The sequence below is a fragment of the Myripristis murdjan genome, chromosome 23 (assembly GCF_902150065.1).
Source record: "Myripristis murdjan chromosome 23, fMyrMur1.1, whole genome shotgun sequence".
In the NCBI taxonomy this organism is placed as follows: domain Eukaryota; kingdom Metazoa; phylum Chordata; class Actinopteri; order Holocentriformes; family Holocentridae; genus Myripristis; species Myripristis murdjan.
Window position 1 is genome coordinate 17,603,135 of NC_044002.1, and position 15,943 is coordinate 17,619,077.

A 15,943-nucleotide genomic window follows, 5' to 3' on the forward strand; every position below is an offset into this window, starting at 1 on the left:
ATTGTGTTTTCAGCGACAAAGTGGTCTTAAATTGACAGATTCCTCCGATGATCGTGTCGCCAAACTTTGGACAGAAGATACAGTGGGGATCAGGCTGAGGTGTTGGATCAGGCAGAAAACGAAGAGGGCTAGAGAACCAATGGGAGATAAAGGAAAGGGAAGGACAGAAACTGGAGTAAACTGACCCTCGACCCAAGAGATGGGACTGCAGATTACGGAGATGTAATCAGAAGAACTTTCTATGTCTGCTGTCAGACTACCAATGAGATCAATGTGGCTTAGTATAACCTTGTCCTGTCTAGATCTGCTGCCACCCATTACCTAACCTCAGACAGTGTATGTTGCAAATATATTTCAACAAAACAACCCAGCATGTGAGCAAGTAAATGAGACTTTTACAGAAGAGACACAGAAAGAAAAGCACATTATTACATGTTTTACCATCATCCTTTGTGGCTGGTTCTGGTGAAGTCAAGCCCCATCCAGGTCGGTGTGTTCTTTAGCCTTTTTGATGTGTTCCTGAGGACATACTGGACCACTGATCCGAGAGACCAAGACAAAGGGTGTGTGTGTGTGAGTGCATGTGTGTGTTTGAGTGTGTGCGTACCTACCGTGCACATTTGTCTATAGGCAAATGTTTCGGGGACTGATAGGAGAGATCATGCAAAAACAACACAGGTAGTAAAGGTAGTATATCCTCGTGCTTTGATGGAACACGTGAATACAAGTGAAGCCACAGCTGTAGTTGGAGTGAAAGGGAGAAAGAGACATGGTCCAAGACGAAAAATGACCACTTGATCACTAAGACCCCAACAACCTCTACTTTAAGTTCCAAACCTCCAGACCTCTGCAGATTTGGGACTTTTGAACTGTAGGGCTCGCTCCTGTTAAGTCCAGTAGGGCTTCGGGGTGTTTCATGTCAAGAACCAGTTTGTCTGTGATGGACTTTCCCATCTGTCCTGTCTCTCTACTGTCATTGTCAAATAAAGTAGAAATGCCAAAAAATATCAATAAAACTGTAAATGTGATGCAAACAAAAATCTAGGTGTTCCTCTGAACACGATCACACATCAAAATAATTAGCTAAACTCTCTCACTGCCATAGCTATTACAGCAGCATATTAAAGAATGGCTCTGCGGTACTTCACTGAAGTGCTGTTAAAGCATCTGTCTCATTACAGCCTTTTCAAGTACTCTCAAACCCCTGTGCCCTTTCAAATTCACGTGCACGTGCCTGGCACTTCAGGCAAGCTTAGACTTAACATACAAGGTTAGTGAGGGGTCAGTCTGTGAGTCTCCAACCCAGACACTGGCACATCTTAATGATATTGAGATTAGGCATAGAACAGACAGTCAACACGCTGACACTATCACTAATGTCAAGTAAGCCGCAGGGATATATAGGTTTATTACTGTATATAAGTAAATTACTGATTAAATTATAAGTAATCAGTGTCAGTATAAGTTGGTGGTGGTGGTCAGTGGTTCTCCTGTAGAAATATTTTTGAGGTAAATGCATCAAGTTTATTATCTTAAGATAATATTTTTTAATAGAATATGGGCAAAATCTTTGGAGAGATGATCATATCACTTTGATTACTATGTAGGCCCACACAATGGGTACAGTTATATGCTCTCCAATAATCCAATCTTAATCCAGTTTGGGAAGTGCCATGGTAAAATCATAGTCTGATTATCTTACTCAAATAAATTTTTTTTATTTGGTTCAAGCGTAACATCTTAAAGAAACGTCATTTTCTATGCAGTCTTTCAGTTTATCTGGCTGCGCTAATGTCTTCATTTGATTTCATTCCATTTTTAAATGTGCCAACATTGTCACAAAGGAACTAGAGGAATGCTAAATGGCTGGATTGCATTAAATCCTCATCTGAGTAATCTCAAACAACTATTATAGAAATCCATGATCGCTGGGGGAATCGTGCGACTTTGAATCATGTAAATGGTTTAAACAAACTATTAGACTACTCTGTTTTAGCTTTACTCATCTATCTGATTAGTTACTGTAATCAGACTAATGTATGCATGTAAACAAAATGTGTACATCACGAAAGCAAAGTCATTTACCCTTATTGAAGATGCATTTCACATCAGAAGATGTTTGGTCACTGGAATTGATGTTGAATTAAAATCTTTAGTAACCCTTATAATGTAACAATTTTAAAATTCTGAATGAAACAATGATTAATCAATTCAATAGCAAAAACCTGTTTGTCACAGTTTGTCTCATCTGACTGTCTGTCTACTTCTTTATCTCCTCTTCTCAGGCTTTTGTGTCTCTTTGTGGCTATTTTAAGCTGCACATGCTGTATCATTGGAAATGATGGCGCAGATCTTGATCCGTAAATGCTAAACCTCTTGTGGGATACGGTCCAGCGAGTTGAGAGTCATCAGGGATTGCGGAGGCGACAGTAAAGCTGTTTGATGGGATTCCCCCTGGTCATGCTAAACACACACATACCAATGTATGCACACAGAGCAAAACCACTGCAATGTGGCCTGCAATTCCCTAGATGTCACCTATCAGAGGGAATACTGTTGAGATTCTCCAAATCCTCCCACTGTGCTTGTTTTGAAACCCCTTAATAAACCCCTTAATCCCAAACCAACGTTTTGTGCAGGGTTGCACAACCACATTTGCCTTATGCAACTGGCAGAGCATTCAGAGTCAATAATAGAACAGTTGGGAGGATGGATGAGGAGAGGGCAGCCTGATGTCAACACGCATTTGGTAGGGATGGCTGAATGAAGATGATCCTGCTATTCAGACCCTTTTTCATTTTGATGCATTCTATACTTAGAAATGACTTGACAATGTTTCTCAATGTAAATATTCGTTCTTTTCTGAATTAAATTCCGTCATAATTTAGTGCATATACACAGCAGCGGCATTTAAAATTTTATCTAATTTCTATTGCTTGTAATTTAGAATTTCACTGCACATTTCTGATTTGAGGTTTGCACACCCATACGGTCAAGCACTTTTGCGTAATTTTGCATTAGTATACAGTTGCGAGGACCTATAATTAGCTATATTCATTCCCTGTTTAATAACCCCATCCAACTGTATCCTAATTGTAATCTTAATCCTCAAACTAAATCCTCAACTCTTACCCCACGTGAGCCGGTGCATCTGCAGCACTGTATCAGTTTGTACTCTAAATTTAATCCTAATTCTAACCTAACTAGCCACTTATGGAGGTGACAGCTGTCAACATGTCCTCACTATGTCCTTGTGTTTCTGTGTTTGTAAGGACAGTGGGGTGTAATGACAGAGGCAGAGAGACACACTTACACAGTGCTGGGCTTCATGTGTTGTTTCTCCACCACTAGATGGCACAATTTGATCTGTCAAGGCCTCCCTTTGCCTTGGTCTTGTTCTGCTCCGCTGCCCCAGCAGGATGCCAAGAGTGGCTCTCAGGATCTGAATTATTTAGTTTGCCTGGCTGTGATGGGGCAGAGATAAAGGTGAGGGCAGAGGGTCACCCAGATGGAAGTCCATAAAAGACTGAGGGAAGAAAGCTGCACTGTCGCCTTCCTCACCTCTCAGGTTTCAAGTCAAGGGTTTTGTTCCTATCAGTCCACCACTTGCTAAAAATGTCACCTGTTGTGGCAAAAACTAAACAAAACAAATTGAAATGGAAGAAAAGCATTATTCTAGTTGACCATTAATGTTGCAAACCTACATAGTTTGATACTTTATGACCCATGAATGGAATGGATATTTTCCATGTGCAAGTCTGCAGAGAGATCTATTACACATAATTAGCACCAAAAATATTACCTTCCTCTGCAAGTGTCTAAGATGTTTCTGAGGATGGAATGCATTAAAAAAAAAAAAAAAAAAAAAAAAACTCTGGAAAGTTTTGGAATAAAACCTTTGATGCTTGTTTCAGTTTGAAGTGTGTTTAATGAGGATGTTGCAGTGCCTGCTCTCAAACCAGGGAATTTAAAACAGTATAAACAAGTTAAAAATAGCTGGCGCTTTGTCAGTGGAGGCATCGGTGCGGCGACTCTTTGTCTTGGGGTAACAAGAGACAAGGAAAGGAAGTCAGGGTATTCTTTGAACTCAAAAAGCCTAAAAATAGGTTACACCATATCTTAAAAATAAACCGAGAACTGTTTTTATGAGAGAAAAAAAAATGACCAGAGCCATAATTGTTTAGTAAGAGTTTGCACTTATCTCTAATTTCATTAGTGGAGACGGAATGCACAATTATGAAGACGAAACCAGCTGTAATTTTATTCACTAAAAGTTGGTCTAATTTCTCTCTCGATGCACTTTTGGCCCTAAGAAATCAAAGGAATCTAAATTATTTGGGCACGAGATAGATTTGAACTTAATTTGATCTATTTTACTGCTTGTATTAAGTCCCTTTGGCCATATAATTGCAGCTGTGTCATCCCATGCATATGCTTCTTTAAATAATTAAATGTGTTTACCGCTTACTGCAGTTTATTCTAACACCACCCAGTAGGCTACTATTGTAAATCCTCAGGTAATTTTAACTTTAAGTGTATACAGTGGAACGGCCATACTGTGTTATCCTTTACGTAACAGTGAAACCTCATCCACTCTGTTTTTGTGACTGCCGAAGCCAGCACCACGCATAATTTGACATGCTACTCTAATTTCCTGACTTTATCTCTGCAGGCATTATGTCACCTGAAGGAGGGAGGGGCTACTGTAGCCATGACAACAGACAGGCCAATAGGAACCTGCAACCTGACTCTCCTGTCTAAGCTTTCTCTCTGGCTGCTCACAATGATTTACCTGGTCATACCAACCCCCAAAATTACATCAGTGACCTCCAGTTCATCCAGTTTATCACCACTAAGACATAGAGAGACCAGAGAGGAATGCTATTACCTCTCATCCTCTCATACTGAAACTGTCTTGATGCTCAAATTCATGCCTTGTGCTCAAATAATTTCCTTAAATCTCCCTCAGTTCACGTAAAGGGGGCTCAGCCCACCTAAGCAGCCTTTTTTTTTTTTTTTTTTTCACCCTTCCCCACTTCTTTGATCCACCGCTGCCTAAGTGCATCTTGCTTAATCTGGCACACACAGCTGAAGACAAATTCCTGAGGCCAAAAATGTAAGTGCGGGGCTACATACAGTCGGCTTACCGTGGAATGCCTGACCGAGAGGCAGAGAAAGTGCTGGGTCTTAAAGTGGGTTTTGCTGTGATAAGACTGGAAATGATGTATGGGGGCAAACGTTTGGTGCATACAAAGTTGCTGCAAAACCTGCATTAATTTAACTGCTTTAAGTAAGTAATACATTCAACCAAATATGGTTGTTGAATTTTCAAGCAATAGAAAGTTAGATTTGCATTTCAACTCAAACAAGTCATTATTTACTCTTTTTCACATTTCAAACCTGCAAATAAAGACATATTAGGCTACAGACCCTATTTCGTAAGTTTTCCCAGGTACTTCAAGGGTGTGATGCATGAATACAGACAATCTGCATGTGTGCATGTGGTAGATATACATAGGTAGGTGGGACAGGTAGGCGACACGTGACAGCAAAGACTTCATACACCAATCCATATGAAATTCAGTTATATGTATCAGAGACATGCTGCCAGGTAGAGATCTGCAGCCTTCTAGACATCGCAGGGCACAAGACAGACTGCTCTCAACTCCTCATGCATTACCTTGTATGGACAACGTCTCCTCAGTATATACAGTTGTAGTCCTGCAATGTACAGCACTGTTTGAATTCATGGTCTCTGTTTGTTTGATTCATACCAGTCATCTCTTTATGTCTCACTCTGTCTCTCTCCCTCTTTTAATCTCTTTTCCACAGCATTTCAACTTATTGCAGAGACAAAAGTAGTTTGAAATATTTCAAGTCAACCATTTGTGTTAGAGAAGCCCTGTTATAGGAGTTATATTCCTCCTTTTTTATATACATGTATGATTGAAGAGTAAAATTTTACTGTTATTGAGGGTTTAAAGTTGATTTAGACAGGCTACTTCAGACTAATTTAGTCAAAAAAGTTGATTTTGTTTGGCCATATGACAAGTACATCAAATCAGAAGTCTATGTTAAGGTTAAGTATATGCAATGGGGTATTTTGCACTTTACATAACAAAAATACTCAAAATTTTGATACATTTTGAAAGCATCGACTCAGACTTCCTTAAAAAGACTGTGGTTGCTTAGTATGTGGTCTTTTGCAGCTGTGAGATCAGGTCTAGCCGCCAGGTTCCTGTCAGTTTCCATCATAGCCCAAATGTTCTGTTTTACACTTTCAGCCAATCTAGTTTTAAACTGCAAAGCCCTAGGGAGACTAACATTAATTAACGTTTTCACGAGTCTAGCTAAACGCCTATTCAGATTGCAGGCCAGAATCAGAGATGCACCACGCTGCACAAAACGGTTAAAAATTCAATGTGTTATCTTTAATTTTACAGTCACAATCATCTTTTTTCCAGTGTCTGAAAACCATAAAAAATAAATATACATTATTTTACAAAACATTTCCAGTGTCTTGGATCATACAAAAACAAGGACATTTATCAACAGCATAGATTATGCAAGGGCAAAACACTGGCTACAGTATGGGGTGTTGTATGGTACACAGGCTTTCGGTGAGTGGTAAACTTTGCATCAAGTTGCTGGGTGCAATATGCATTACAGTTGGCATCAATTCACTTTCATCTCAGACAGTTTAGGAAATGCATTTCGCTCTCAGAGTCATTTTTAAAATTGAAGGGTTCATTTCAAATTGCTCCATGCTTGTGGAAAAATGCTACATACCAGCAATCAAGGTGTAAAAGTAGTTTCTCCAAATGGTGATGCATATTTTGGAATAAAACTCATTTTTGAGAATATCGCACTGTCACGTCAAGTGGCTTTTTGAACTGAGTGAGTGAAAAGTGAACTGACCACAACCCTGGTGTGCATATTTCATGACTTTGGTAACCAGGAGTGTGTTGCATTGGACAATCAGGCAGAGTGGACACTGGAAAAGAAGGCATGGGGTTCATAGTGCTTGAACAGACAGTTCTCAACAGCAGGGGAATTCCTTCCCATTCCACATAATTACTGATCATTTAGGCCCATAATAGGAACTGTGTACATGCACTTGGGACATTCGAGTTGTCTCTCTCTCACACACACAATAACAGTCATGCATTCATTGTGCATGTGTGTGTGTTTATCTGTGTATAATTTGAGCGAATGCATGTGGTGGCGCATTCAGAATGTCTGCAGAGCGTATGTGCAGTAGGTTTATGGGTGTGTGTTAAGTATTGAGCACTTTCAGAGTGTTTTAATAGAGGCTTTGCAGCTGGATCACAAATCTCCAAGCAGCCACAGATAATGCTATCACAGAGGTCCACTGGAGAGTTGGCTGTGCGCAACTATCAGCTGAGGATTTGCCAGTGAGGCTGAAAAAGATGTTTGTGTTGTGGGTGTTGAAGCATTCGAGAAGAACTGAAGTAGATAAGGAAGATTTGTTTCCAAATTTAGGTTATATTTCTCATTTGGTACATAGTTGTAGCTGGAGGGGCCATCTCTGCTTCTGTTCGTTTTTGCCTTTGTTTGCAAGCTTACCAGGCAACAGGCGAATTTCGCAAATTTTAGATTCTATAAATAGCTAGCTAACAAGACACAGTCAGTCAGTCAGCTGTTGTGAGCCACTGATGCTCAAGAGCTGAAGACCTCCAGTATGGCTGCCGGAAGATGTGTTCCATCACCTGCAAGCTCTCTGTAGGCTCGTACAGTATCTGTGAGTGTGAGTGTATGTGCTTGTGCATGTGTAAGGCCTCATTCCCAACATGAAGGACAATAGTCCAGTAATTTTAGGCCAAAATTGGGGTCAACCTAGGACAAATTGCAAGAGAAGCAAACTCAACTGATTTTGGATCCTCAGTTTGTCCTGAGTGAGGGGAAAAAAGTCCCAAGAAATCCTATTGGTGGAAAGTTTTGAAAATCACCTCTATATGACCACATATTACCAAAAAACACTGTTTTTAACACACAGGGGAAAGGGGTTCCAAATTTTACTTTCAGATATCACTATAAAAATTCACAAGTTGATTACACACACAAAGACAAGAAAAAAAGTCAATTGCAAGTTCTTTGAATTATTTAAACAGTGAATTAAAAGGTTACTATATATATAGTAACCTTTTAATTCACTGTGATATAGTAACCTTTTAATTCAAGGTTACTATATATATAGTAACCTTTTAATTCACTGTTTAAATGTCTCTTCTGGCATTTATTCCTTATATTCCTTATTAGCGCATATCACGTCAGATAATGTGTGATATGCATGTGTAAACAGAATAATTCAAAGAACTTGTAATTGACTTTTTTTCTTGTCTTTGTGTGTGTAATCAACTTGTGAATTTTTATAGTGATATCTGAAAGTAAAATTTGGAACCCCTTTCCCCTGTGTGTTAAAAACAGTGTTTTTTGGTAATATGTGGTGATAAATAGGTGATTTTCAAAACTTTCCACCAATGGGATTTCTTGGGACTTTTTTTCCCTCACTCAGGACAAACTGAGGATACAAAATCAGTTGAGTTTGCTTCTCTTGCAATTTGTCCTAGGTTTTTTCATAAAATGACTGGACTACAAAGGCACAAGTTTGCTCTCAGACGTGGTATTGTTTTCAGTCAATTAAATCAGCATATGATATGATTTTAACCAATGGAAAACCTTCCTGGCTTGATACAGGCGATCGACTTGCGGTTTACAAACAGTCCTCTCTTGTCCTTGCTACAGCTGAAATACAAAATAGATCATTCTTCACCTTTAGGATATCTACACGTTAATTACACTCTAAATGCACTGCAGCGAGAGGCAGTGAAAGCTTCTCTCTGAGTTTGGATAGGAGAAGAGCACTTGTGTGTGTGTGTGTGTGTGTATGTGTGTGTGATAGCGCAGTCTGTGCAGTCCGGTATAGACAAGTGGGGTGCATCCCAAATTTTAAGTCCCCGTATCGTGCACTACTTAAAATCCACAGGCAGGAGAAGTCAGTGAGAACAGGTTGTGCCATTTAGGATGAAGGCACGTACAGCTTTATGGCTGGGTTAAGCTGTCCAATGCAGAACTTCCTGTTGAGGATCTCCAGTGCATTGTGGGTCTTGTAGTCCTTTTAAACCAACAAACGGGAGTGCACCAGCATGTATTTGAGCCTGGCCCGCACACAGTGGTTATAGCTTTTCGCCTTTTCTGCCCTTTTCCTAACTTTACCCATTGCTCTGGATTTAGGGACAGGCCCCAGTTTACCGTGACAGAGGAAGACGTTGCTCTTTCTAGGGCTCACAGTGCATTCTGGGGGATGGAGTTTTTGTTTTGCTTCTAATTCTCCACTCCTATTTCCTTTAGTGGTTTTGGCACAGGAGGTTCCATTACAGCCTCTCTCGATATAGTCCAACTTTGCATTCCCTTTATAATTTCTCACATCTTTTCTTTGACGTTCATTTTGCGTTTCTCAGGCAGTCTGAAAGTCTGCAGTTAATACTGCTCTCCAGAGAGAGGGAACAAGAGAGGAGGGATGGATGGACTTGGACCTTCTCCTTTCCTCCAGAGCACCCCCCTCCCCTGAATCAGCCAATCTTCAATTCTCTTCCTTCTTCTATCGTCTTTTGTTTCATATTCCTCTTTTCTTCCCCCGGCAGGTTCTTCCCTCCTCTTCTCACAAGGGCAGGCTGGTCTGGGTTTTCCTAACAGGTCAGATCGAAGTCTCATTACTGCCGCTGTTAGTGGGACAGAGGGAGGGAGGGAGAGAGGAGGGGGTGAGGGATGCAGGGAGGGAGGGGGGAGAGAGATGGACAGAGACAGGGATGCAAGAAGACAGAAAGACAGAGAGGGGGAGGAGAACATGCAAGGTTAGATGAGTGTAGGGAGGCAGGAGGACACCATGCAACATTTAAGCCGGGTGGTCACATTCATTTAAGGCTAGTCTGTTATAATACATGCAGGGGGGCATCAGCTGGCACCTTGATCAACCAATACAGGTGATCTAGCCATTCAAAAGGCATTTCAAACTCTTAACACCAGCATCAAATTTCATTTGTAGTTGTGATGTCTCTCATCTCCAAAGCAGCATTTATCAACATAGATCTTTTTTCCACCTTTGTCACACCAGTTGTGTTATTATTATTATTACAGACTACAGAGAAACAAACATATGTTCTGTTGGATTAAATTAAGATGATAAATAGGTGCAAAAACTCAACAGTTCTGAACTCGCATTGGCAAACGCAGGCTCTGACATAATCACCACACGCCAAAACATGTTAGAGGATTACTGACTCGGAGTCGGAGTCGTTGCCTCCGTTGACCGTGCCCGACTTTAGGTGCATGGCCACGCCGCCATTTGTCTCCCTGTAGATGGTCGCCTGTGGCGGGACGGGGATCTGCGGCCGCGGGGCGACCGGTGGCTTGATGACGGAGGTGTTGCCGTGGCTAACGGGACGGACGCCGTCGTTGGACGCCAGCGAGGGCGGCCGGGACGAAGGGGTCATGATGTTGACGGAGGGGGGAGGCGGGGAGCTGGCGGTGGTGTTGTTGTTGTTGGGCGGAGGGGAGGTGATGGTGGGGGGGTTGTAATCGCTCAGCTTCTCCCTCAGACGGTTCTTCATGTTCTTGTCGGTCAGCGGCGGCGGGTAGCTGATCTTATTCTTCAAGATCCCTGCACGGGGAGGGCAGACCGGGATGAACAGGTCAGGTCAGTTCAGCTCAGGTAAATTCAGTTTCATTGCATTCATCTCAATTCTGTACACTTCAGTTTGATTCAGTCCATCTGAGCTGGGGTCATTTTCACTAATTTCAGTTTAACTCATTTCATTCAGTTAAGATGAACCTCATTTAATTTCTGTGCACTTCAGTTCAGGTCAGTTTAGTTTAGTTCAATTTTATTCAGTTCAGTCCAGATTAACTGAAATCAGTTCAAATCATTTCTTTACTGTTCAATAGGATCTAATTTTTTTAGTCAATCCCATAAGACACAAACTCGGTTTAAAAATTAAATTAAAGTAAAAAAAAAAAAAAAGTGTGTGATACTAACCCAACAGACGTACAAGCTGGTCTTTTTACAGTAATGCATACTTAAATGTTTGACCAGCTGACTGACTCAGTATAGAAAAGTATATAGTAAATATCTATATACTTCTGAATTCTCTTCTCTCACCTTTTCTCTGTTCTGGCTGCTGGTTGGTGTTGCTGTTGGGCTGGCTGGGTGGCGCTGTTTCTTTAGCATTAGCGGGCCCCTCCCTGTCTCTCTCCTGGGGCGTCTCCCTCTCTCTTTCGCCTACATGGTTGAGCTTATTCTCCGGGTGCAGCTCCACGTTCACCTTGGTCTCCACCCGCAGCCTCTCCACCCCGCCGGGATCCTCGCTGTCACTGGCTGTCGTGGCCTCCGTCGGCCAGTAAGGTTTCACGTGATTGGACACCGAATCCACTGTGAGGGGAGAAGGAGGTAAACTGGAGTCAGTGATGTTCAAGGAACCTTAAGCTTCAGTTTGAGATTTCATTTCCCACAATGCTTTTTGATAACAACAAGAAAATGTGCCTAAGGGTGCTTGAGGGTTTCAGCTGTAGGTTAAGCAAAATGTAACTTGTCTTGTGGTTGCATTGCATTGTTGTCTACTGTTAGTAAAGAAACTGGTACCTCTTCCTCTGCTATGATGATTGTCCCCCCTGTATGATTGCTGGTATATGGTATATGGTAAATGGTAAATCTTGCTCTTTGGTTTTGTGGGGCTGACATAAAAAAACAGATGCCTCTCTGTTTTTTGCCTAGCTAAAACATTTTCTCCAATACAACACAATTGTTTCATGAATACAATATTTGTTTTCTTTATGGCACACTCCATTACACACACATTTAAGCATTCATTTATATAAAATCTCAATTCTCATTCGGAAACACAGCTACTCCTCCAAAATCATGAGTTTATGAGTTTTCCTGGCACTCCTACTCATAACTTGTGGACTCAGAAAATATGGGACATACATGGAAAACTGCACATTTGCTGCGGCTACAAAGCATAATGTAGTAATAATAATAATAAAACTTTATTTGTATAGCACCTTTCATACAAGAATTGCAGCTCAAAGTGCTTCACAATAGTAAAAGAGAACCCTTGCTTTTAATAGGCTTTGTCTTTGTTATTTTTCTCCTGATAATCCCTCATTGTCTACTACTTTAATAATCTCTAATTTATGGTTAATCTTATCAGCCTTAACAGGTTTAATAAGCCACTTTTAGTTAATGGACAGTACTGGAATAGCTGAATGTTTTGAATGTAACTGAAAAAAACAACAACATAGTTTTAACATCCTTGGAAATTTTAAAGCGCTGTACACTTGCATTTTCATGGACTCTTTGATGGAAGGTGACACCCTAACCCTTCCTCTCCCCACTGGACTAAGCAGGAGCTGCCATACCTTTGGGTGTGCTGTGAACGGGCTGCCTCTCGTTGTTCCACTTTGGCTTGATGTCGATGTCGTCGTCCTCGCTGTCGGAGGAGTGGGAGGAGGCGTAGGAGGAGCTGTGCTCGTCCACTGACAACTCGCTGTCCGAGTCGGAGTCTGACAGGGGCAAGGAGGAGGAAATGTTTACTCTGATTTCTGCCTCTCAGGAATAACAGAAACACTGAAGAAAATAAGTAAAGGCTTACCGTCTCCCTTGGTGCCGTTTCTATGGAACAGAGGTCCATCCAGATCTGTGTGTCCTTTAGCCGTTCCTGAAGAAACGCTGGGCTTCTGACCCGATTCCTCCCTAGAGAGAGAGAGAGTAAGGGGAGGACAAAGTGAGGAAAAGAGAAATAAAAATGGGGAGAAGAGAAAATGAAGTTTCAGGGACAGAGAGGGGGAAAGGAGGTGGGGGTGATATAGGAGAAAGTATAATGTTGCTGAAAGTTAGTTCAAGCCCCGACATGACGCCTGGGATGACAAACGAACAACAGCTAAAACACCAGACATCTCCCACTTGCCTCTGTCGATGGCATCAACAAAAAGATTGCAACAGTGAAAGCTGCCTTTAATCTTAGTGGCTTCCCATGCTGCGTTTACCCTGTTTTTTTCCCCCCTGAGGCAACACGAACTCTGCCTCTGTATGATTTCTGGCATATCCCCGGAATTAATGAAGCACAAAGTGAAGATCCTAGCCAAATAAAACAGATCGTGGTGCTGAGAGAAAACACTTAGGAGAGACTAGGAAGGTTGACATTGTTACCAAAGTCATGTAAACATGTGCACAACTGATTTAAATAGAGTAAAAGACAGGAAGTGTACAGACAATTTTCATAAGAAGTGCAACAATAAGAGTGCAACAATCACATACAACCTCTACTGGGACAGTTTCAACATAAATGGAGGTCTTTTATTTAGTAAATGGCGATTAAAACATCTTGAATTTTTCGGTGCAAATAAAGTCATTTATCATTATTCGCTTGTTTCTCCCCTTCACTCTCCTCTCCTCCTGTACTTGTCTGTACCAGGCTGCACTGAGACGCTGGCTGGAGGGCAAAAAACTACTGGAGGCTCTGACCCGCCTGATGGAGGATCAGAGAGAAGCATCTGGAAGCAGCTGGAGCCATGCCAACAGCCGCAGGGACTGTGAGTGTGTGAGTGTGTGAGAGTGTGTGTGTGTGTGTGTGTGCGCACATTACATTCCCATTTCAACAGGTAAAGTCCCATCTGCCTCATTTCCAAAATTTCTCATCCTTCTCTCTCTCTTTCTTTGTCTCTTCTGTCTTTACCTCCTCCCTTTTCTCATTTTCAACCCCTCTCTCTCCCACTCTCTCTTTTTCTCTCTGTCACTTTTCTTCCATCTCTCCACCATCTCTTTCACCATCTCCATCTTCCTCCTCTTTTTTCTCTTTTAATGCACTCATTTCAGTTCACTGAGCATGAAATTCAGTATGTGTTGCTAAAGCTTTGGTGGTAACAAATAAGTATAACATTAATAATGATAATAAAAGTGAGAATAAGGGTACTGTATTGTGGTAGTAATAACAATATATGTAAAATATAAAGATGGATTCATGTAAATATGAGGAAAAGTATATCACAGGGATTGTTACATGATACAAAATGCAATAAAATACAGCCCCATCAATTAGAGGAAAATGTATATCAGAAGAAATACATAAAGTATATGCCTTATTTTTCTATTTTGTGTTGCGGTCTCTAACTTGCTCTTTCACACACACACCGGCAGCACGCCACAAAGCATCATCCCCCTGGGGTTGTTGCTCTCATTGACCCAGGTGTCTGCTCATATTACCCAGATGACAGCTTTATGAGCCGAGGCGTACAGTCAGACCTAACCTTGATTCTGTAAAACTGTTTAAAACACCAGGTATGTGTAAGTAATACCGCTGCACCTCAATGAAAACACAGCTGACGCAGCAACACACAGCCCCCGAGACGGGCAGCTGAGGCTAGCAGGAGATCAGCCGCATCCTGGAGAGGAAATGTCTCACAAAGTCAGGTTTTTAGGGATTTACTGAAGCAATACAACATGTTTTTGAGAGAGTGACCTGTTGACCAACTTGAAATTTAATGCATGAGAGCACAGGCACTGAAATCAACGATGTATCCTGTCAGATCATCACCCCAGAGCTCCATACTAACAAGTTAACATGCACTATCTTGTGATACTAGGCGGCTATAATTACCTGAGTGAGGTTTTAGGAATCAAAGATTTTTAGTGTTTTTTATTATATGGTCTTAAGATTTCTAACTCTAAAAAACGAAATATGATTGAGTCAATATAGCTGATGTAACCTGGGAACTATTTCAGGTGAGCAACAATGTATTCATCCACTGGGTAGTGATTTTTAGCTGTACACAATCTCATATCGCCGACCACGTCCCATAGAAACAGAGAAAGTAGTCCCTGGCAGTTCAAACTGTGCTTTAAACAAACAGTGCATCATATATTAAATACATATGACCAGTGTCCAATACAAAACCACTAGAATTAACCGTGTATCATTTAATATTACATATAATTTAGTTTTGGAGCTGCAACAAGTTCTCATGTTCTCACGTTTTAGTAAAATGTTAGCTGACTGCAACCACTCTACATGACGTATGCTAAATTTTTAGTGTGGTGCACCAGACTAGACGCTTTACATGGATGATTTCTCTACTCAAATAATTTTTGATGAATCGGATTTGATTGATTTCTGTATTTCCATCACTTAATGGGTAAGTTGTCTGACAGAGAATAATAACCTCCAAAACACACGGGTAATTCTTTAAAAAAACAGTTCCTTCTGACATTTCCACATTCATGAGCACATTTCATTCATCCTCATGTCATGCAATATACACTACAACACAGTGGAGCATTTCACACCAAGAGAATTACTCGTTCATTCTCTCAGTATGTATCACAGTATTCATGGATGGATAGTATGTATTAATATATATGTGGTGTGTTCTTTTGCCTTGGTGGAATATGTTTCACTATGTGTCCGTGTGGGTCTGTGTGCAGTTTTGCAGAAATGCCATGCACTTGCCGGTCTTAATGTGTTTTTTTCATGCAAGCAGAATCACAAAATTACATGAGTGCCATTTGGTGGCGGCATGCATGTGCAGAAAAACAGAGAAAAACACTGTAAATTTAGAGAAACACCCAGAGAGACACCAAGCTAAAGACTTCAAAAAGGAGCAAGGAGGGTGTGTGTGCATGTGTGTGTGTGTGTATGTATGTGTATGTGTGTCATAATTGGGAACTTGGGGGGCTGTTAGTATATGTGAAACATTTGATGCATCACCAAAAGAGCAGGGAGATGAAGAAGGAAAGAAGAAAACAGAAAGCAGTCCCCACAGACACAGCCACACATGCACTGCGCCATGCACAGAGCTCACCTGCAGGGCTCCTACACAGTTTCCATTTCAAAATTATACACTTTTCCAGACTTCTCAGTAGACTTTT

The 15,943-nt window shown here is 41.2% G+C and overlaps 2 protein-coding genes across 2 annotated transcripts in view; both read right to left on the reverse strand.

The window, feature by feature from the left end:
• Positions 1-474, reverse strand: part of gramd4a (GRAM domain containing 4a) — a 65,766-nt gene extending 65,292 nt beyond the window's left edge. Inside the window, exon 1 of the mRNA XM_030045659.1 lies at positions 442-474. The gene's annotated coding sequence lies outside the window, so the exon portion shown is untranslated. The remainder of the gene's footprint in view (positions 1-441) is intronic.
• An 8,148-nt stretch (positions 475-8,622) lies between these two features.
• Positions 8,623-15,943, reverse strand: part of celsr1a (cadherin EGF LAG seven-pass G-type receptor 1a) — a 121,232-nt gene continuing 113,911 nt past the window's right edge. The window contains 5 exon segments of the mRNA XM_030046081.1: positions 8,623-9,743; positions 10,303-10,681; positions 11,180-11,449; positions 12,439-12,582; positions 12,672-12,772. Of these exon segments, the coding sequence (XP_029901941.1) occupies positions 9,719-9,743; positions 10,303-10,681; positions 11,180-11,449; positions 12,439-12,582; positions 12,672-12,772 (919 nt within the window). The 3' untranslated portion in view covers positions 8,623-9,718.